Source organism: Fringilla coelebs (assembly GCF_963513975.1).
Source record: "Fringilla coelebs genome assembly, chromosome: 28".
Classification (NCBI taxonomy): Eukaryota; Metazoa; Chordata; class Aves; order Passeriformes; family Fringillidae; genus Fringilla; species Fringilla coelebs.
In genome coordinates, this window is record NC_140054.1 from 5603794 (window position 1) to 5626244 (window position 22451).

A 22451-nucleotide genomic window follows, 5' to 3' on the forward strand; every position below is an offset into this window, starting at 1 on the left:
TTATAAGGTTTGGTCCATTTCCATGTTGGGTTAATTGTCCCAATTCCAGCTCCAGGTGATGCAGCCCCACCCTTCCAGGTTGCTCCCCTCCATCCCTGCTGTTTGCACTTTTTGGGGTTGAGGCTGCAGCGGTGTCCTTGGTTCTGGGGCTGGAAATTGATTGTTTGTGTGACTGAACTGACTGTTAACACTTGATATGAAGTTCTGAGTTACACACTAATGCAGTACAGAATGTGGAAAAAAGAAAAGCTAAAACTTAGGGCATCAGGGGGAGAAAAACTTAGGGCATCAGGAGGAGCAAAGGGCATCGGGAGGAGCAAAACTTAGGGCATCAGGGGGAAGAAAATTTAGAGCATTAGGGGGAACAAAAGGCATGAAGAGGAGCACACCTTAGGGCATCAGGGGGAACTAAAGAGCATCAGGAGGAAGAAAATTTAGGGCAGCAGGAGGAGCAAACCTTAGGGAATAGGGAGGAGTGAGGGGCATCAGGGGGAACAAACCTTAGGGCATCAGGAGGAATGAAGGGCACAAACCTTAGGGCATCAGGAGGGATGAAGGGCACAAACCTTAGGGCGTCAGGAGGGATGAAGGGCATCAGGAGGAGCAAACCTCAGGGCATGAGGAGGAACAAAGGGCATTGGGAGGAACAGAACTTAAAGGCACCAGGTGGAAATAAAGGGCATCAGGAGAAGCAGACCTCAGGGCATCAGTGGGAACGAACCTTAGAGCATCAGGAGGAATAAAGGGCATCAGGAGGAGCAAACCTCAGGGCATCAGGAGGGATAAAGGGCATCAGTGGGAACAAACCTCAGGGCATCAGGGGGAACAAACCTCAGGGCATCAGGAGGAGCAAACCTCAGGGCATCAGGAGTAACAAAGGGCATCAGTGGGAACAAACCTCAGGGCATCAGGAGGAACAAACCTTAGGGCATCAGTGGGAACAAACCTCAGGGCATCAGGAGGGATAAAGGGCATCAGTGGGAACAAACCTCAGGGCATCAGGGGGAACAAACCTCAGGGCATCAGGAGGAGCAAACCTCAGGGCATCAGTGGGAACAAACCTCAGGGCATCAGGAGGGATAAAGGGCATCAGTGGGAACAAACCTCAGGGCATCAGTGGGAACAAACCTCAGGGCATCAGGAGGACCAAACCTCAGGGCATCAGGAGGAGCAAACCTCAGGGCATCAGGAGGAACAAACCTCAGGGCATCATCAGGAGGAGCAAACCTCAGTGCATCAGTGGGACCAAGCCTCCCTCCTGAGGGCTGTGCGGGCTCTCTTGCAGACCCCAAGAAGGCAGCCAGCCGTCCCACGAGCCGCGCCGGGAGCCGCACGGGGAGCCGGGCCAGCAGCCGGCGGGGCAGCGACGCCTCCGACTTCGACCTGCTGGAGACGCAGTCGGCCTGCTCGGACACCTCGGAGAGCAGCGCGGCCGGCGGGCAGGGCTCCCGCCGCGGCGCCGCCAAGCCCTCCAAAATCCCCACCATGTCCAAGAAAACGCCCGCCGCCACCCCGAAAACTCCCGGCCCCAAGAGATAATACTGTACCCGCCGCCCTCCCGAGGGGGAGAGGGAGGAAAAGCAAACAGAAAAAAAAATAGCACCCAACCTGTGTCCAGTTTTTAACCCTGCTCCGTACATTGGATGTATATTTATTCTAAATGGGAGAAACTATATTGTTAAAAGTGTAAAAGAAAAGTTGTGTTATGAAGCTGCCTTATTTGGGTTATTTTTGTTTTGGTTTTTTTTTTTTTCTGTTTGTTTTTTTTTGGTTTTTTTTTTTTCTTTTTTGTAACTTACTATTTTCATGTGAATATTTATGTAGATAAAAAAAAAAATTGCCTCTCGGTGACCCCTGTTTAGAGAGGGGCCTGGAAAACTGAAATGTGGGAGAGAAAGAAAAAAAAAAATCAAGAAAAAAGATTTAAAAAAAAAAAAAGGAAGCAAAAAAAAAAAAGGTCAAGATGTGAAAGTGTAAAGAAAAACTAAAATATAAATAGGATTTCTGCGCGGTGCAGGGTGTGAACCTGCTTTATCTTTTAGGATTGTTTCCTAAATGCATCTTTATAAACTTAACTTGCTGTCTCAGCAAGGTAAATTATATTTAAAAGCAAAGACCTGAATCCTGCAGTGTTCAAGGAACTCTCTTTTTGTAAATCACAGATACCTCAACCAGAGAAACATGAGGTGAGGGGACTTGGGGCTTATGTTTCCATTTTTTTTAAAGCTATGTGGTTTTATCTGAAGAAAGCGGAGTTTGACTTTAATAAAATTTGCACACACTACAGCAAAGGCCGTGACAATTTTGCTGTCTTGAAAATACTGTCCTGACAACTTTTGTTTTTAAAGAACAAACCGAGGGTGAAGGGTTTGGGGAGGGGTTTCAGGAGGGGCTTCACACCAGAGGATCCGGGGTGGGATTGCAGGTCTGGATCACTGGGATGCATCCCTTAGAGGTGGTGGGCCCTCCAAAATCAAGGATTCTTCTGGATCGATGGCTTAACCAGCCCGCCCCGCGGCGTTCCTTACACAATCACTGTTTTATCTGCATCTCTTTGTTTCCTATTTATTATTTAACTGGTCATTCCACTTCCAGCCAGGCTGAGATTGATGTGAACTCTGCTCCTAGGAGAAATCTGGACTTACACGCACAGTTGCTTGTCCTTGAAATGAGTCTCACCAGCACACTCGCTGCAAGTCCTGTCTCGCTTTTGTACGCTCCTTTTTCTTTGTAATAAAATCCAACTGACCAAGTGACCAGGAGACGAGGGCTCTGCACAGCTCCTGTATTTATTAAATATTGTTCCTCTCCGGCTCCGACCGTGTTGCTGTGTGATTCTCTCAATTGGTTTCAAATTGAGGCAAAACTGAAGCTCTACCAATGAATTGTTTAAAAGAACCAGACACATTTTTGTATTAAAATTGCTTGCGGTAATAAACAATCTTGCCTCCTGCTTTATTCCCCAGTGTTAGCTCTGTCAGGTGGAGCTGGGGCTGCTTGTCCCGTGTGGGAAGGCAGGGGGGGGTTTGCACCCGGGTTTTCTTGTGGGATGGAGCAGGGAGCCCCAAAATCAAGCAGGTGGGTGAGGCTGGTGAGGTGCTCAGTGGGGTGGGGAAGAGGGGAAGGGATGCAAGGGGGTGTCCAAGGGTCTGGGTGGCCTTGGGAGGGATGCCCAGGTGGGTGAGTGTCCCCAGGTGTGGATGTTCAGGGATTTGGGTGCCCCTGGGTTTGGTTTCCCACAAGAGTGAGTGTCCCCAGCTGTGAGTATTCATGGATTTGGGTGCCAGTGAGGATGGGTGCCCCTGGGTTTGGTTGCCTACAAGGTGGAGCCTCCATAGAGGAGGGTGAGCATCCCTCGGAATGGATTTCATGCACCCACGAGCAGGAGCATCCCTAGGGATGGGTGCCCACGCTTTTGGGTGTGAGTGAGGTGGGAACCCAGGGCTTTGGGTGCCCACGAGGAGAAGCATCCCCAGGGATGGCTTCCCACCAATTTGCGTCTCCACGGCTTTGAGTTCCTGCCTCTTCTCATGCCCGGCGATGCTCCCCGCGCCCCGGAGCCACCGGGCGGGCAGGGCCGGGGCGGTGCCGCTGCAGGGACCGTCCCTTTCCCTCGCCCCGCCGGGGCGGGCCGGGGCCGGAGCCGGGGCCGTGCCGGTGCCCGGGGCCGCACCGCACCGGGCGGGCGGGGGGTCCCGGCGGTGCCATGGGGCCGGGGCGCGGGGCGGGCGGGGGGCGCCGTGGGGCCGTGGCGCTGCTCTGGGTGGCGGCCGTGCTGTGCCAGCTGGGCAGCGGCAGCGTCCTCCGCCGCCGGCTGCACGCCGCCGGGGTCCCGCAGCGGCGGCTGAGCGGCGGCGAGCGGCGGGACGTGCAGCGGGAGATCCTGGCCGTGCTGGGGCTGCCCGGCCGGCCCCGGCCCCGCGCCCCCGCCCGCGCCCCCGCCGCCGCCGCGCCGCTCTTCATGCTCGATCTGTACCACGCCGTGGCCGGCGAGGAGGAGGAGGAGGAGGGTGAGGAAGCGGCGGTGTCGCGCCCGGTGCTCACCGGGCTCAGCACGCAGAGCCCCCCGCCCGGCAGCGTCGTGAGCCGCGCAGACACCGTGGTCAGCCTCGTTAACATGGGTGAGAAGCGCGGCGGGGCACCGGGAGCACCGGGGGGCACCGGGATCTGCGGGGCACCGGGAGTACCCGGGAGCGCCGGGGGGCACCGGGATGTGCGGGACACCGGGAGCACCGGGAGGCACCGGGATCTGCGGGGCACCGGGAGTACCGGGGGGCACCGGGATGTGCGGGGCACCGGGAGTACCGGGGGGCACCGGGGGTACCGGGATCTGCGGGGCACCGGGAGTACCGGGGGGCACCGGGATGTGCGGGGCACCGGGAGCGCCGGGGGGCACCGGGATGTGCGGGACACCGGGAGCACCGGAGCGCACCGGGAGCACCGGGGGCACCGGGATGTGCGGGACACCGGGAGCACCGGAGCGCACCGGGGGTACCGGGATGTGCGGCCAGGATCCCGGCGGCTTTGGCAGGACCGGGGGCACCGGAGCACGCACGGGGGTGATCCAGGTGGTTTAGGCAGGACCGGGGGGGACCGGGGCGCACGGAGGGACCGGGGGGACCAAAGCAGACAGGAGGGGACGGGCAGGACCGGCGAGGAGGCGGCGGCGGAGCCGGGAGGGCACCGAGGGGACACCGAGGGACAGCCCCGGCGGGACGGGCACACCGGGCTGAGCTGACCCCAACCCCTGGTCCGTGACCGTGGTACCGGCAGCTCCGAGCATCCCTCGGGGTGGTTTCGCAGCCCTTGTTCCGATAAGGAACTTTTTGCCCAAAGCTGAGCTCAGTAACGGGGAGAGCGGCGGTCAGGGACACGGTGGCGGGGTGAAAGTGGCCGGGATGAATCCCAAGTCCATTTAAAAGGGAGAAATGGAGCAGGGGGATGTCCTGCAGCAAGAAGGAGCTGAGGGAGGCTCGTCCAGCCCGCTCTCCCCGTTTCAGCGGGCACAAGGTGGGCGGCGAAATGAGCTCAGGACAGGCGGGACAGCGGCTCTGGTGCCCGCAGCAGGGTGACCCTCGATGGGACACCGAATCACGGCTCCAAATAAAATCCTCCAGGCTGCTAATTATTGCTGGAATCCCGTCCAGCTGGTTACCAGGCTCCAGCATCCCTCGTATTTCCCTGGAGCAGCAGCAGAGCTGATCCCAGCATCAGCGGGGCCACAAACCCCCGGGATGGGGCGAATCCTCCCCCGGGGCAGGCACTGGGGTGGCCTGAGCCCAGTCTGGGAGTTCGGATATGGAGCTTTTCCCCTCCCCTGCTCGTTGTTTTAAGGGGTGGTTGGGTGCCCCGAGCACAAAATCCCCCGCAGCCTCTGAGGATGGGGAGAATCCCTCCTCGGGGATTGGAGGCAGGGAGGGGGATCTGGATCTGCCGCCTCGGGAGGAGGTTTAAGCGAGGGAGGGGCTGTAGAGGTGCGTCCCACTCGTTCCTACATCCCCTGTACCACCTGTGGGTGTGAGGAGTCTCCCTGGGACAGACCCAGGTGCACCCAGCTCCCCTCCCGAATCCGGAGTGGAGTTCAGCATCCTGGGAAAGCTGAGAGTGATGGAGACAAAAACTGAAGCACCAAATCCCCTCAGCACTTGGGACAACACCCAGCCACCAAAAAGGGCTTTTAAATGGTCGGGTTTGATGGCAACTAGGGGAGCCTTTGGAGGGGGCACTGGGGGCACAGGGGCACGGGGGCACTGCTGCCCTTCCCGCAGCTCCCGGAGTGGCCAGGAGAGCTGGGGAGCGCGGCTCCAGCCTTCCATTTGAATGGCTTTGATTTCTGCGGCTTCCTCAGCCCCTTCATGTTAATTAAATAAGGAGGGTTTTTTTGTGGGAGAAGGCCAGCTCTCATTTGCATACATAATTCGCTGCACAATTATCCTGATGGGACATGCAAATGGGGTAAAGTCTGTGCCCCATTGGGCACCCGGACCTCTCGGGACCCGTGTGAGCCGGGCTGGGGCGCAGCTCCCGACGGCACTCCTTGTTCCCGGCAAGGGGGAGCGACAAAAACCCCTGGAGCACAAACAGGGCCCGGACTGGGGACAGGGGCAGCCCCGGCTGCGTTTGGGGCTGGTGGATCGGCCCTTCCCACCCTGCTGCTCCTCCCGGAGCGGGGATGGAGCCCGGCCCGCGCTGTTTCTGTGCCCTCCCTGCAGCAGCCCGGCGGGGTGTTGGGTTTTTAAGCTCGGGGTGAGGATGGGCTTTGGGATTTCTCCTCAGCTGTGAGTCGTGGATACGGGCAGGGTGTAATTGTGGAGCGGGGAGATGTGGAATGGGGAAGGGGGTGAGGGCTCGCAGCATTCCCGAGCCCCCAGGGCACCACAGCGCGCACATCCCCCTTCCCCTGCTGGCCCCTGATCCATTGGAAGGTGTCCCATGGCAAGGGGGTGGAATTAGAGGATCTTTAAGGTTCCTTCCACCCCGAAGCAGTCTGTGATTCCCTGTGGCTGTTCCAGATGAAGATGTGCCCACAGCCACACATCTTCCTGGAAAATCCAGGGAGCACTGGAGAGGAACCTGGGACACCTTGGGAAAAGCAGCCACAGCTCCCCAGGCACCTCAGGGCGCCCTGAGTGTGGGGTGGGAGCTCAGGGCAGCCTCTTAAATTGAATTTTAGGAGTTGGGAAGTGCTGCTCTACTCCAGACTGGAAGTTCATCACCCACTGCCCTCGCCCTACACAATTACCACTGAAATCCAGGATTTTCCCAGCCCAGAGCCTCCAGGGCAGCCTGTGCCAAGGTGTCAGTGCTCCCCACGGACCCTGGGAGTCTGGATGTGTTGGGATAACTCCTAAATCCCTCCCCACCTCAGAAAGCCTCCAGAGCTCATTTTTTTCCCCCTGCTTGCTAGGAAAGGACAGCATCTTCCCTGCATCTCCTTTAAACCTATTTTAGGATGCAGAGCACTTGATGTGGTTGAATATCCTGGCATTTCCTTTTAATTTGGTGTCTGAAATGATCGTGGGGACCCATGGGGAGCAGCCAGGCCCGGTAATTACGACTGATGCAGAGTTTGTAGAAGTTTATAGAAGGAAAAACGTGCAGCTAAGAATAACCTGGGGAGCAGGAGGAAGGGTGGGATCTGGGAAGAGATCTGGGAATGCTCAGGGACTGGGAGACACCAGGAGGCTCAGCTGAGATGGAGCTGGGCATCCCCTGCCCCAAGACTGTTTATATTGCTTTATAATCATTTTTATATTATTTTTGGGGGGAGATGGGAGCACAGATGGGCACTCAGCTTTGGGGGAAGGTGCAGCAGCTCCTGGGGATGATGCCAAAGGAGGGGGAAAGGAGAGCAAAGCTCTTGGGTTGGGCTTTTTTGGTGCCTCTCCTCTGCAATCCGGATAATCCACCCACAGATAATTGAGGGTTGGTGGTGTGGCTGAGTCAGGCCGGAGCAGGGGCAGGTTCCCAGGCACCCTGGGCTCCCCAAACCGCCCGGGGGGGGCACCTCCAGCACACCCCCGGCTGCATCTGAGCACCCACAGCTCTGCTGGGGGCTCGGGGGAGCGGCAGGGCTCTCATTTCACGACCACTCTGGTTTCAGCAGTGAACACAGGGACGTTGAGCCCTCTCCAAAAACTCCAAACTGCTCCAAACTCCCGTCTGTGGCGCTCCAAGCTGCTGTTTGTGCACCAGGGCTGGCGCAGAAGGGGGAGATCCTCCCTCACTCCTCCCCCTCCAAAGGGGTTCCCTTTTTTTCTCCCCGAAGCAGCAGAGAATTCAGGGATTCCTGCCAGGATTTCACCCCAAACAGATCCAGCTTATTTGGTTCATCAAGGAGCTCTGCTAATTGCAGCCCTTTTTGCATTTCTCCTGCTGCCAAGGTGTCCCTGGGCTCCCCTCCCACCAAATCCCCTCCTCTGCCCTCATCCCTGGACCCCTCCATCACCTCCACAGCAACAGGAAATTTTCATTAAAAAAAAATTTAGCAGAGGCTTTCACTCTTCTCTAGGGACCAAAATCACCTTTTTGGCCTTTTTAAATCTGGTGTGGGGTCTCTGTGACCTCCTTGGCTCGGACAAAAAAATCCTCCTCTGCCAAAGCTTTTGGAGCAAGGGGGTCACCCAAGTGACCAAAACCACCCCAGGGGACCCCTGGAGCATCCCCTGGACCGGTGTGAGACACTCACAGGGGGCTGAAAACCAGAGGTGGCTCCTCTGCTCACATTTTGGGGGAACTGAAGGATTTTTGTGTGGCCTCGGCAGCTTTGGCAGCACCAAAAACCCGGGAGAATCAACCCCCCCCCCCGCGATGGGATGGTGGGAATGGAAAAGAGGGAAGAGCCTGAGGGGCTGCAGAGGATTTTGGGGGGCTCTGTGCCCCTCCCGAGGGGGGCCCGGTGCCCACAGCATCCTCCTGCCCGGCTGGCAGCCGCCCCGCCGGGGCAGGAAGCGCTGTCCGCATCCGCCCTGCCCGCCCGGCCCCGGGCTCTTTTTAGAACACAGCTTGTGGTGAGGCCGGGAGCTGCAGGGAATGTGGGATTCGAAAAACAAAACAACAAAAAAAAATAAAAGGGGGCAAAGAAAAAAAAAAAGAAAAAAGAAAAAAGGAAAAAATAAAAAGAAGAAAAAAAAAAAACCCGGTGGGTACATAAGTAAAATCTGCAGTTTGGGTTTGGAGGGATGCTCCCTCCGTAGAAATGGGGATGGCCAGTTTATGGTGGATTAAATTTGGAATATTTCCCCTCTGGAATTGGTTAAAAAATGCATTTTAAATTATTATTATTTTTTATTTAGTTAAAGTTTTGAAAGGAAGCGCCAGGTTTAGGTTTGCACCCTAAGCAGGAGAAGCTTCAGTCACGTTAAATATGATTCAATCATAAACTTTATATATATTAAAAAATATATATGGGAATGGCAAGCTTACAGTGGCTTAAATTTGGAATATTTCCCCCCTGGAATTGGTTAAAAAATGCATTAAAATGTTTATTTTTTTATTTAGTTAATTATTTAATTTAGTTTTAAATGTAAGTACCAGGTTACATTGCTTTTGTGCCTGAAGCAGGAGAAGCTTTAGTCATATTGAATCATATTTAATCATTTTATATATGTATATATATAAAATATATGTATATATATATTTAATCATTATATATATATTATATGGGAATGGCAAGCTTATAGCGGCTTAAATTTGGAATATTTCCCCCCTGGAATTGGTTAAAAAATGCATTAAAATGTTTATTTTTTTAAATTTAGTTAATTATTTGGTTTTATTTTAAGAGTAAGCGCCAGGTTACGTTGCTTTTGTGCCCGAAGCAGGAGAAGCTTTAGTCATATTGAATCATATTGAATCATAAACTTTAATTATACTCAGACCAGAAAGATTGGGGTATTTTTAAAGAACAATTTGAAGCAAATAATTGCACATTAGCAAAATTATGGGGGCTGTATTACCATAGAGAAAGGAAGGGTTATTCTTTATGGATGAACAAAATAAAATCAGATTTTTCCTGTCCCTGTGTGATGGAGAAAGTAGGTGTTTTCAGGAAAAAGGGAGGGTTTTTTTTACAGAGCAGTGACCTGATAATCCCCCCCCCAGCTCCCCAAAAGCACACAGGATAAAAATTTCAATTTGTGGTTAAATTTTTGCTTGTGGACAAATCTTTACTCGTGGACCTGTGATACCCAGTGATGGTTCTGATGAGCCCTGGCCTTGTCTGCTGCAATAAAAATTTGGAAAACCTCAATTCCTGCTCCAGATGGTTCTGCTGAGCCCCAAAACTTCATTTTTTTTGTGTGTGTTTTTCACCTTTTGATGAATCACTGAAGGCTGCAGCCCCTAAAGCCCGGCACATTCTCTGCGCTCATGGCACATTCATAGCCAGCGTTTGTGCTTTTCATTTTAATTTATTTTAATTACTAATAAAGAAAGAGGGCTGGCAGGGGAAGCTGGTGGGTTTATAGCAAAATAAATTGCAGAAATAGGGGAGGATGATCAAGACCTAAAACCTCAGGAGATGGGAACTTCCAACCGAGGGCGAGCAGCTCAAAACCAGCGAGTTATCCCCAAAATCCACTGGGTGGGGTCTGTGGGGAGGTTCCAGCCTTGGCTCAGCCATCCCTGAGCCCGTTTTTGGTTCTCCTCAGTGGAGCAGGACCGGGACCTGCTGTCCCCCAAGCCCTACTGGAAGGAGTTCAGGTTCGACCTGACCCAGGTGCCGGCGGGAGAGGCGGTGACGGCCGCCGAGTTCCGCATCTACAAATCCCGGGGCGTCCCCAGGCACGGCAACTGCAGCCTCCACGTCAGCATCTACGAGGTGGCTGCCCAGCATTCCAACAGGTCAGGGGCTGGGGGAGGCAGGGAGGGCAGGAAAGGGGGTGGGAGGGAGGATCAGGGGGGTGGGAGTGGGGATGGAGGCGGGGGAGTGGGGACGGCGTGGAGAAATTGGGGATGGGTGAAGAGGATGGGAATGGGGTGAGGATGAATGTGATGGGGGTGGGAATGAAGATGATGGGAGTGGGGATAGGAGTGAAGATGATGGGAATGGGGGTGAGGATGAAGGTGATGGGGGTGGGAAAGGTGTGGGGATGAAGGAGAGGGAGAGGGAATGGGGATAGGAGTGAAGATGATGGGAATGGGGGTGAGGATGAAGGTCACGGGTGTAGGAAAGGGTGTGGGAGGGAAGGAGATGGGAAGGGAATGAAGATGATGGGAATGGGGATGAGGATGAAGGTGAAGGGGGTAGGAAAGGGTGTGGGGATGAAGGAGAGGGGAAGGGAATGGGGATGGGGTGAAGAGGATGGGAATGGGGGTGAGGATGAAGGTGATGGAGGTGGGAATGAAGGAAAGGGGAAGGGAACAGGGTTAGGAATGAAGATAATGGGAACAGGGTTAGGAATGAAGATAATGGGAACAGGGTTAGGAATGAAGATGATGGGAACGGGGATAGGAATGAAGATGATGGGAATGGGGATGAGGATGAGGGTGAAGGGGGAGGGAATGAAGGAGATGGGAAGGGAACGGGGGTAGGAATGGAGATGATGGGAATGCAGGGGATGGGGATGATGGCATGGGAATGGGAGTGGGAATGAAAATGTGAATGGGTAAGGGAATGAAGCAGATGGGAATGGGAGTGGAAGCAAGGTTAATGGGGATAGGTACAGGAATGTAAATGGGGATGGGGATGAAGATGATGGGAAGGGGTGTGGGTACAGGAATGAAGATGGGAATGGAAATAGAACTGAAGGGAATGGGAATGGAGCTGAAGAAGAGGAGAATGGGGTGATGGGGATGGCAATGGAAATGAAGATGATGGGGATGAAGATGATGGGAATGAGCGTGGGTACAGGAATGAAGATGGGAATGGGAATGCAAATAAAGGCAATGGGAATGGTGCTGAAGAAGAAGGGAATGGGGTTGGGAATGGGGTGATGGTGATGGAAATGAAGACGATGGGGATGGGAATTGGGATGAAGATGGAGACAGGTGTGGGGACCAGCTCCAGGCTTTCCCTTCCCGCCCCACCCGTCCGGCTGCTCCCACACCTTCCCCAGGGCAGTGCCACGCCCTGGCACCTCCACTGGGCAGGGAGGGAGCTTTTCCCAGGACACCCCCATGGTGTCCAGCACCCAAGAGCCGGGATCTGCCCGGACACAGCTCCCAGGAGTCATTTCCATTCATTATCCCTCCTGCTGGAGCCCTCTGGGTGCTGTTACTCACCTGCTGCTTTCCCCCCGATCCTGCAGGGAATCTGACCTGTTCCTGCTGGATGTGCAGGACCTGCGTGCTGGGACAGAGGGCTGGCTGGTGTTTGATGTCACAGCTGCCAGCAACCACTGGTCAGTGGACCAGAAATACACCCTGGGGCTGCGGCTCTACGTGGAGACAGATGATGGTGAGCCTGCCCCACCGCCCTGCAGAGTTTGGGGACAAATTCCCAGGAATTGGAGTCCTCTCTGTGCTGAGGATGTGCTGGGGGGTTGATCTCAGTGCAATTTTAAATTTCCAGCTCTGATGGGTGCCAGCAGTCTGGGTTTGCAGGTTCTGATGGCGTGGACTGTAATTAACCTCATTAATAGTTAATGAACTCCTTTACCTGGAGGGATCCTCTGTGTGTGGGGCAGAGGATTAACCCCGTTCTCCCCACGGGACTAAATCTGCTCCAGCAGTGCCTTTTCCAGGTGGGAAGGCACACAAAGAGCAGCTCCTCTTCCATGGGAGGAGGAATCACAGCCCCATCCATTCCTTGGGGTGAAGGAGAAAATCACTTTTAATCCCTGAATTGGCCATTCCCTCTGTGACCATTTCATGCTGGAACAGGAGGCTCCAACCCCTTGGCATGCCAGAACCACATCTCCCACTGCAAATTTCCTGTGTTTTTCATCTCTGCTTTAACCAAACGAGTTCTATTTGAGGACAAACCCCAGAGATGGTCCTGTCCCTGCAGGGCACAGCGTGGATCCAGGCTCAGCCGGGCTCCTGGGGCGCCGGGGACCCCGCTCCAAGCAGCCCTTCATGGTGACATTTTTCCGGGCCAGCCCCAGCCCCTCCCGTGTCACACGAGCAGCCAAACCCCAGAGGAGGCGACAGCACAAGAAATCCAACGACCTCCCCCACCCAAACAAGCTCCCAGGAATTTTTGGTAAGGTGTTTCCTGCAGCAGGAGGGATGTCCCTATGGAAAACACGAGGCTCTGCTTGTCAGCGCCTTGAAATCCCAATTTTTTTGGCCCAAGGGAAACGGAGCAAAAAGTCCTGAGGTTTTAGGATTGGAGGTTTTTGCAGTTTGGGAGGTGCAGAGAGGGTTTGGGTTGGATGCCCTCAAGGAAATGGTGTTTTGTGAGCGTGTCAGGATTACTGAATATTGGAATTTTTGCCTCATTGCCCTTGGCTTTGGATCTCTGGGAAGGTGTCACAGCTCCAGAAAGCTCAGGCAGGAGGGGAGCAGGAAAGCCTGAGTCTGGGAAACCCTCAAAGTGAGCAAAGCTGGGGTTTAGCCCTTCCAAGGCTGAATTCATTCATCCCAATATAGGAATATCAATTGGATATTCTGGAGCTGCTTTTCCCTTTGTGCAGCAACAAAGCCTCCTCTCCTTTGGCTCTCCTGGGCTAATCCCAATCCCAGGGGCTGAACCCCACCTGTGAGGGGGAATTCCAGGGCTGAAATCCCTGTCCCCTTTCCCCACAGATGATGTCCACCCCGCGGATGGGCGGCAGGTCTGCCGGCGCCACGAGCTCTACGTCAGCTTCCAGGACCTCGGCTGGCTGGTACTTGTCTGCTGGGAGAAGTAAATGACCAAAAAAACCCCAACACCCCCATCATTCCATTCCCCCACCCTGGATTCTCCTGCCCATGAAACCACCCCAGGAGCTGGGAAGGCAAACATGAACTGCCACAACCCCAAACCCCACCGGTGACCCCGAACAACTCACGGCTGATCCAAAAAACCAAAATAAACCCTTGCTGAGCTGTTTGTGCAGGTGGGGAATGGATGAGGGGGCACAGAAGGGTGAAACCCTCAATGTAACTCTTTTTTTTTTTATTTTTTTGCAGGACTGGGTGATTGCTCCACAGGGATACTCAGCCTACTACTGCGAGGGGGAGTGTGCATTCCCACTGGACTCCTGCATGAACGCCACCAACCACGCCATCCTGCAGTCCCTGGTCAGTGCAGCCTGCCAGGGCAGCCCTGGGGGGACACCCAGGGTCCTGGGGAGCAGTCAGAGCCCGGCAGGTCCTGAGGAAGAGCTGGGATTTTGGGATGAGCACGGCTGGGTTTGAGGGTGTTCAGGTGGGAGGGTGCAGGTGGGCTCCTGGCTGGAATAAAGAATTAGTGGGTGCATGCACATCTGGGTGGGTGCATGCACATCTGGGTGGGTGAACGCACATCTGGGTGGGCTCATACCCATCTGGGTGGGTCCTCAGACATCTGGGTGGGTGCTCACACATCTGGGTGGGTGAACGCACATCTGGGTGGGTGCATGCACATCTGGGTGGGCTCATACCCATCTGGGTGGGTCCTCAGACATCTGGGTGGGTGCTCACACATCTGGGTGGGTGCTCACACATCTGGGTGGGTGAACGCACATCTGGGTGGGTGCATGCACATCTGGGTGGGTGCATGCACATCTGGGTGGGTGAACGCACATCTGTCTGGGTTCATACCCATCTGGGTGGCTGCTCACACATCTGGGTGGGTGAACGCACATCTGGCTGGGTGAACGCACATCTGGATGGGTGCTCACACATCTGGGTGGCTGCTCACAGGCTGGCCCCCACCACAGGCTCCCAGGAGGTTCCAGTATGGAATTTCAAGGCATTCACGGAAAGACCCAGAGTGAGGGCACAAAGCTCTGTCCCTCATCCTCAGCCAGAGGGGTGCCACAGCAGGATTTTGTCATCCCAGAGCTCCCTCACCTCTTGATTTTCTGACTGACACCATCCTGCTCCAGTTTTGCAGCAGTTGGGGCAAAACTGCTGATTTCTGGCAGATTAATGATCCTTCTCCCCTGGCAGCGAGCTGGGGAGCAGGGACCAGCCCAGGGCACACAGAGCCCCCCAAAAAAGTCTCAGTGTCATCCCTGCCTCCTCCTCTCCAGCTGTTCCTGCGGGTTCATCCACAGCCCCAGCACCCAAACGTTGGGCTCAGCATATTCCCAGCAAGAAAAGCTTTAATGCCTTGGGTTTGTTTTTTTCCCAAACCCACCCCACATCCCAGCCAGCGCTTTAATTTCTGGAATTTCCTGCCCTGTGAGTGTTTGGTTTCCCAATGGCAGAGCCACCCCGGCTCCGGTGCTCGCGGTTAATTACAGGGAGCGCCGAGCCCTGGGCCCAGCCTTTGAAGGTGTCGCCTGGCTGGGTTTAATTTTGACATTAACAAAACTTCCAGGGGCTGGGAACCATCCAGGGAGGGGCTCTTTTCCCCCCCTACACCCACCCATCACCCCCAAACCCAGCGCTGTTCCCAAAACGGGCAGGATGTGAATCACCTGGATCCGGCCCTTCTGGGAAGAGCCAGGGCAAAGGCGGCTGGGGAGCCGTGCCAGCCCCAGCCTGAGCTGCAAATAGCAGGGTTGGACAGCAAAAACACCGGACTTCCGAGCTGGGAGAGCTCGGCTGCCCCTGCTGAAAATGAATCGCACATGTCAGGGCAGCCACCGGGGCTCCCGCGTCCTGCCAGCCTCCTCCAGCCCCTGCCCTGCAGGGAAACGCTGGGATAACACGTGTGCCCAGCAGGGAAAAACCATCCCAGAGTGGAGTCCTGTGCACAGAGGTGTTGTGGACTTTAGGGTTTAAGTTTGGGGTGGAGAATCTCTGTTGGAACGACACCAGCACCCCCCCGCCCACACCGGAGCCTGACCCGTGCTGTGCTGATTTATGGTTTTTTTTTTTTTTTTAAGTCATTTGTCTGTTTTTGTGAGAAAAAGGGCCCTGAAATCCCAAATTAATGAAGGGGCTGCCTGGCCCACGCAGTGCCATGAGCCCTGATCCAATATAAACCGCAGCAGGGACTGCCTGGAGCTTAGAATAAATATTTTTGCAAAAAGATGGAAATAATCCCCCCATTCACCCAGGGCTTTTTGGTTGGTTTGTTGCCTGGAGCCACGTTTGCTGGCACTGATGGCTCCATCCATCCCCCAGGTCCACCTGATGAAGCCTGAGGCCGTGCCCAAGGCGTGCTGTGCCCCCACCAAGCTCAGTGCCACCTCTGTCCTCTACTACGACAGCAACAACAACGTCATCCTCAAAAAGCACCGGAACATGGTGGTGAAATCCTGCGGCTGCCACTGATGGACAGCTCCCATTCCCACTCCTGAGTGCTCATTTCCCACCTCTGGATGTCCCATTCCTGTCCCTGAGTGTCCCATTCCCATCCCTGAGTGTCCCATCCCACCCCTGCATGTCCCATTCCCACTCCTGAGTGCTCATTTCCCACCTCTGGATCTCCCATTCCTGTCCCTGAGTGTCCCATTCCCACCTCTGGATGTCCCATTCCCATCCCTGAGTGTCCCATTCCATCCCTGGATGCCCCATTCCCACTCCTGAGTGTCCCATCCCACTCCTGAGTGTCCCATTCCCACTCCTGAGTGTCCCATTCCCACTCCTGAATGTCCCATTCCCACTCCTGGATGCCCCATCCCCATCCCTGAGTGTCCCATCCCACTCCTGAGTGTACCATTCCCACCCCTGAGTGTCCCATCCCACCCCTGAGTGTCCCATTCCCACTCCTGAGTGTCCCATTCCCATCCCTGAGTGTCCCATTCCATCCCTGGATGCCCCATTCCCACTCCTGAGTGTCCCATTCCCTCTCCTGAGTGTCCCATTCCCACTCCTGAGTGTCCCATTCCCACTCCTGAGTGTCCCATTCCCACTCCTGAATGTCCCATTCCCACCCCTGACTGTCCCATTCCCACTCCTGAGTGTCCCATTCCCACTCCTGAATGTCCCATTCCCACCCCTGACTGTCCCATTCCCACTCCTGAGTGTCCCATTCCCACCCCTGAGTGTCCCATCCCCACTCCTGAGTGTCCCATTCCCACTCCTGAATGTCCCATTCCCATTCCTGAGTGTCCCATTCCCACTCCTGAGTGTCCCATCCCCACTCCTGAGTGTCCCATCCCCATCCCTGAGTGTCCCTTTCCCACTCCTGAGTGTCCCCTTTTCCATCCCTGAGTGTCCCATCCCCACTCCTGAGTGTCCCATCCCCACTCCTGAGTGTCCCATCCCCATCCCTGAATGTCCCATCCCCACCCCTGAGTGTCCCATTCCCACTCCTGAGTGTCCCATTCCCACTCCTGAGTGTCCCATCCCACCCCTGAGTGTCCCTTTTCCATCCCTGAATGTCCCATCCCATCCCTGAGTGTCCCCTCCCATTCCCACCAGAGCAATGTGACCCTGGGTTTCTGCTGCATGCGTGGAGGAGGAGCTTTGTGGGCTGCACCAGAGCAAAATCCATTAATAATAATAATAATTAATAATAAAAGCCAAAAATAAACCTCTCCCACCCCCTTCTAGAAGTGGATGTAAATAATATAAAACTTCCTTTTTCTTATCCTGCTTGATGAGACACAGATATATACAAACATATATATATATATATATAGGAAAGAGGATTTTTGGCTGATTCTGTTTTGTCTGTGACTGATGAGTTTTCCCTGTGCTGGAGGCACTTTTTGGGGGGAGGCAGCACCCAGGTTGCTCTGGGACTGAGCTGTTTCTAGCTGTGTATTTCTCCACTAACCCACCTCTACCCAAGCGCTTTTAATTCCCTTAATGAAAATATCATCAGCCAATTAAGTAGCTGGCTGACTAACCCCCTCCTGTTTACCCAAAGTTCACCAAACTCAGCCAGTTGGAAAAAAAATAAAATATCCATATTGAGCTACAGCACTGTTATAAAATAAACGCAAAGTTTGGAAAGTAAACACGGAGTTTCTCTTGCTCTTTGTTTTTTAATGTCACAGCACAACAGGGCTCTGTTCAGAGGGCCTTTTGCAGTGAAAAAAGACTCAGAATTGGCTAAAATTGTACTTATTTGCTTGAAAATGAGCCCTGATGTGAGTTTTAGGTCAGGCTGTGCCCATCCCGTGGGCTCCCAGCTGGGCTGTGACCAGTCCCAGGCAGCTTCCCCAGGTTATTTGCACAATTAAATTATTTATTTGCTCTGATTTTAAAAGGAAAAGGCCTGTCCTGGTTCTCAGCTCGGATACCTGGGGAACCTTACACCAGCAGCCTCACCCCTCCTGCCAACACCTGCACAAGCTCAGAACCAAACACCCCTTCCATAATTTCACAGGAAACCCCCAAATCCATCACTTCTGGTCACCTTGAAGTGCAAAGCCAGGGCTGCCCACCACAGGAACTATAAATCCATGTGGTTTATCCCTCTCTGCAACCTGGAGGCTGGAAATCCCTCCCTACAGCCGCATCACTCTGGGTTTTTTCCTTCTTCATCCCTCATTTCCTGGTGCTCTCCAGCTCACACAGCCCAGTGAACGCCCTCCCTTGGGGATGGGGATGGAGCTGGACCAGCCTTCCCAGCAGGAGAGACACCAGCCAGGGACCTGCTTCCCTCTGCTGCTGGAAAAGGACACTACAAAGCCAAAAACACCTCCAGGAGATGCTGCTATGCAACCAACAAGAGAGGTTCAGCTCTGCTCTGCTCTCCCTGGCACAGGTACCCATCCCTGGAGCCAGGACTTAGACACAGGATTAATGAAGATGAGGGTAAATACAAAAAATAAAATAAAATCTTTGCTCAAAGACCAGCCTCCCACAGAGGCAATTCAGCAGCCAGGCCCCTCAGTATTTTCAAAACTAGGTTTTATTTTTACCAAACATAAATTTTTTCCAAAACACGGCAGCAGGACCAGCCCAGCCCAGCTCGGGCAGCGCAGGCTGGGAAGGGATTTATCCCAGGAAGGAAAAATCCTGCCCAGGGGAATTCCTATGGCAGCTGCAGGATGGGCAGTGCTGGGGGGGCCCTGGGGTGCCCCAGCCCTGCTGGTTCCCCGTCCCTCCAGGCCAGGCTCCCCCCACCCAGCCCCTCGGAGCGCCGAGCTCACGCGCACTCCCCGCAGTCCGAGATGATCACCTTCTGCTTTGGCTTCCCATCCTTGGTGCCCTGAGCCTTGGAGAACAGAGCAGCAATTCCAGGAGTGAAGCCTGGGGGCAGGAAGGGAGTGGGCTGTGCCCCCAGCTCCCCCCTGCCCTCACACCTACCTCGATCTCCCTCACCACGTCCATGCCCTCCGTCACCTCCCCGAACACCACGTGCTTCCCGTCCAGCCAGTCCGTCTTGTCACAGGTGATGAAGAACTGGGAGCCGTTGGTGTTTGGGCCTGAGTTTGCCATGGACACCATCCCTGGGGTCAGAGAGGGCAGAGTCAGGGCTGAGCTCAGCAGCTGCTCCTTCAGCCCAGCCCCGCGCCCCACAGGGCATCAAAACCCACAGAAATTACTGGAAATCAATTTATGCTGAGAAACGCTTTGCAAGTGTGAAAGATGCTCAGCTATTTTTAGCTGCAGTAACAGCAAAGCTGTTTGTATGGAGATAAACCTGCTGGCTTGCTCCTGCCTTTCACAGTCATGCTGTGACACTCCTCGTTTAAAATCAAGCAGGAAAAGCAGCTTTGAAATTGTTTTTCCTTTATGTAATACTGCAGATAAAGTGGATGGAGAGGGAACGATGCATTTGGTGAGACACAAGGGCTTGAATGTGGCAGAAAAAATCTGGCCAATGTAGATGATAATAATTATAATTATAATTCAGGGCTGCTGCTGTCTGTGGTGGTGTTTGCAGGGGTCCCAGGACGAGGGAAGAGATGAGAATCTTGATTCTAATAAATCTTGACTGATTTATTATTTTATGATATATATTATATTAAAAGAAAATGATATATTAAGACTATACTAAAAGAATAGAAGAAAGGATTTCATCAGAAGGCTTGAAAGGAAAAGGAATAGATTATAATAAAAAAATCCCAGCCTCGACACAGGTGGCTGTCTTTGGTCATCAAGAAAAACAATTCACATGCTGGGTAAACAGTTCTCCAAATCACATTCCAAAGCAGCAAAACATGGGGAAGCTGAAGCTTCTCAGCTTCTCAGGAGAAAAGATCCTGACAAAAGGATTTTTCATCAAATATGTCTGTGACACAAGGGTCTGAATGTGGCAGAAAAATCTGGCCAACGTAGATTACAATAATTATAATTCTGGGCTGCTGCTATTAACAGGGCTAAAACAGCCCTACGTGATGCTGAGCCATCTTCTCTCCTGGAGATGGGTTTACCTGGCCCTGTGTGCTTGAGGATGAAGTTTTCATCATCAAACTTCTTCCCATAGATGGATTTGCCCCCGGTGCCGTTGTGGTTGGTGAAGTCCCCGGCCTGGCACATGAACTGGGGGATGACGCGGTGGAAGCTGCTGCCCTTGAAGCCAAATCCTTTCTCATGGGTGCAGAGGCAGCGGAAATTCTCTGTGTGTGGGGGGCAAAGGGGAGGGAGGTGAGAGCTGTGCCCCCCTGGGGGTCCCAGGAGGGGAGGCTGAGCCTTCTGTCACCTGCAGTCATGGGCACCACGTCGGAGCGCAGCAGGATCCGCAGCCGCCCCGCCGGTTTGTTCCCAATCTTGATGTCCATGTAAACCTGGGGGTTCACCCGGGATTTCTTGGCAGGAGGCTCGTCCTGGGCAGGAAAAGAGACAAAAGCAAGTTGAGGTGACATTTCTCTGCTTTGCTTTCTCATCCTCTGGGGTAACGGGGATACAGATGGCTTGGGTTGCTTTTCCTACCTCCTGTGCCTCTGCTTTGGGGGCCTCTGCTCCTCCTTCCTCCTTGTTCTCCTCCAAAGTCTTCCCTGAAAACTTCTTCAGCCACTCATCATCTGACCAGACTGTGGCCACAAAAGGAAAGGTCAGAGCACAGGAACTGACCCAAAGGGAGCTCAGCTGATGCACGGAGCTCCAAGCACGCCCAGGGATGTTCTGTTCCCCAGCTCACCAGGCCTGGAAGATCCTTCCTTAATCCTCATGGGTTTGGCCAGGTTCACTCTGATTGTCCTGCCAAAGAGCTCAGACTCATTCTACAGAGGGGAAAACAGCACAGCACAGCCCACCAAAAGGTATAAAACCACCGTGCCCCCCCAAAGCCCTGCAGAGCTCAGAGGACACAGCTTCTGCTCTCTCTGCAGCTCTCAGCAGCCAGGGCAGCAAAGCCACACATCCCCAAGGAACAGGGAGCAGGGTCCATACCATGTTGTCAATAGCTGCTGCTGCATCCTGCCAAAAAAAAAAAAAAAATCCAAATAAAATCATTACTAACATTTATTCTCAAGGTCCAGCATAGCCACGTCCCAGGATCTCACTATAAAGACAACTGCCAGGTTTTCCTAAACCTTATTTATCCCAGGGATGTGTGAACTGAAGGATTTTGTAAAAGCCATATCCAAACCCCATCCAAGGGGGGTTTCCAAACCCCATGTGATTTGGAAAAACCAAAAACCCACTAACCCCTTGTATTTAAGATGTTTTAGTGATGCCATGAGCATTTGGGAGAGGAGAGATTTGGGTACAAAGCCCAGGACAGACAAGCAGAGGACAAATATATGACATCCATGAAACCAAGAAACCCAGCCCAGGACAGTGGCAGGGGAACAGTTTGGGCTGGAAACAGGAAAAGTGGGAATTCAGCCCAAGAGAAAATGGGAAAAGTGGGGACTTGGAAAAGCAGAACAACACCTGAATGTTATGGTGGGTAACCCACATGCGATTTCAGATTCCTCCAGCAGCAAGAGGATCCATCCCAAAACCCCAAGGGCAGCAAAAACCCCAAGGGCAGCAAAAACCCAAACGGCTCAAGCACTTGCTGGTTCCTCACCTCTGCCAGCTCAAACTCCACGAAGGCGAATCCCCGGTGCTTTTCTGGAGAGAAGGAAGGAAGGAAACAATGGTCAGGGCCAGCACGGACACACCGGTCCCACAGGGGGCTCCCACCCTAAACCCGCACCCGGGGATGCTCCAGCCGGTCCCACGGGGGGGTCGCACCCTAAACCCGCACCCGGGGATGCTCCAGCCGGTCCCACGGGGGGGTTCCACCCCAAACCCGCACCCGGGGATGCTCCGGCCGGTCCCACAGGGGGCTCCCACCCCAAACCCGCACCCGAGGATGCTCCGGCCGGTCCCACGGGGGGCTCCCACCCCAAACCCGCACCCGGAGGATGCTCCAGACGGTTCCACGGGGGGGTCGCACCCAAACCCGCATCCGGGGATGCTCCAGCCGGTCCCACAGGGGGGTCCCACCCCAGACCCGCACCCCAGGGATGCTCCAGCCTCCCAGGCACGCACCGGTCTCGTAGTCCAGCGGGATCTGGATGTCGGTGATGTCTCCGAAGGGGATGAAGGCAGCGTGCAGAACCTTCTCGTCCACCTCCTCGGCCAGCCCGCCTGCGGGGCGGCCAGCGGTCACCGGGCACCGCCGGCGGCCCCGGCCCCTCGGGGGTCCCCCAGCCCGGCCACTCACCCACGTACAGCACCCGCTTGGTGGCCGCCATGGCGCCCCGGTGCCCCGGAACGGCTCGGCCCGGCACGGCCCGCCCCGGAACGGCGGCAGCGCTCCGCCCCGCGCCCGCACGGAGCGGCTCGGTTCGGCTCGGCTCATGGAACGGAGATCCCGTCCGATCCTGCGCATCCCTGGGTGAAAAATGCCTATTTCATGATTGGCTTTTCGCAAATATTAAAATGAATGTTAAATGTGTAGCGTTAGAAAGTGACGCTCTGTTAATTCTCGTAAGTAGGGTGTTAAATATAGTTTTAGGTTATGATGAAATGTTAAAATAGAAACTGTGATGTGTAGGATACTTTTTTCCTAAAGAAAGGACTCGCACCAGATAGCAGCTACAGGACAACTAAATCTTTCAGAGAAAGAGAATTTATTGCCCCATTATCGGGAGAAA

The 22451-nt window shown here is 54.3% G+C and overlaps 3 protein-coding genes across 10 annotated transcripts in view; 2 read left to right on the forward strand and 1 right to left on the reverse strand.

The window, feature by feature from the left end:
- MACF1 (microtubule actin crosslinking factor 1) overlaps positions 1-2925 on the forward strand; it is a 131661-nt gene extending 128736 nt beyond the window's left edge. For all 8 annotated transcript variants that reach the window (XM_084222735.1, XM_084222739.1, XM_084222741.1 and 5 more), the window contains one exon: positions 1286-2925. In XM_084222735.1, the coding sequence (XP_084078861.1) occupies positions 1286-1539 (254 nt within the window). In that variant the 3' untranslated portion in view covers positions 1540-2925. The remainder of the gene's footprint in view (positions 1-1285) is intronic.
- A 781-nt stretch (positions 2926-3706) lies between these two features.
- On the forward strand, positions 3707-15792 carry LOC311163653 (bone morphogenetic protein 8B-like; the record flags this gene model as incomplete). The annotated part of the gene is made up of 7 exons (XM_084222685.1): positions 3707-4121; positions 10149-10341; positions 11748-11896; positions 12449-12643; positions 13189-13268; positions 13555-13665; positions 15643-15792. 7 exons carry the CDS (start codon positions 3707-3709, stop codon positions 15790-15792), a joined length of 1293 nt encoding a protein of 430 aa, XP_084078811.1.
- A 2523-nt stretch (positions 15793-18315) lies between these two features.
- Positions 18316-22067, reverse strand: PPIE (peptidylprolyl isomerase E). The gene is made up of 10 exons (XM_084222710.1): positions 22019-22067; positions 21844-21942; positions 21377-21420; positions 20752-20778; positions 20501-20582; positions 20293-20393; positions 20063-20186; positions 19794-19979; positions 18724-18866; positions 18316-18631 (listed from the first exon to the last, which is right to left on the reverse strand). Exons 1-10 carry the CDS (start codon positions 22047-22049, stop codon positions 18563-18565), a joined length of 906 nt encoding a protein of 301 aa, XP_084078836.1. The 5' UTR covers positions 22050-22067; the 3' UTR covers positions 18316-18562.
- Between the last annotated feature and the right edge of the window lie 384 nt (positions 22068-22451).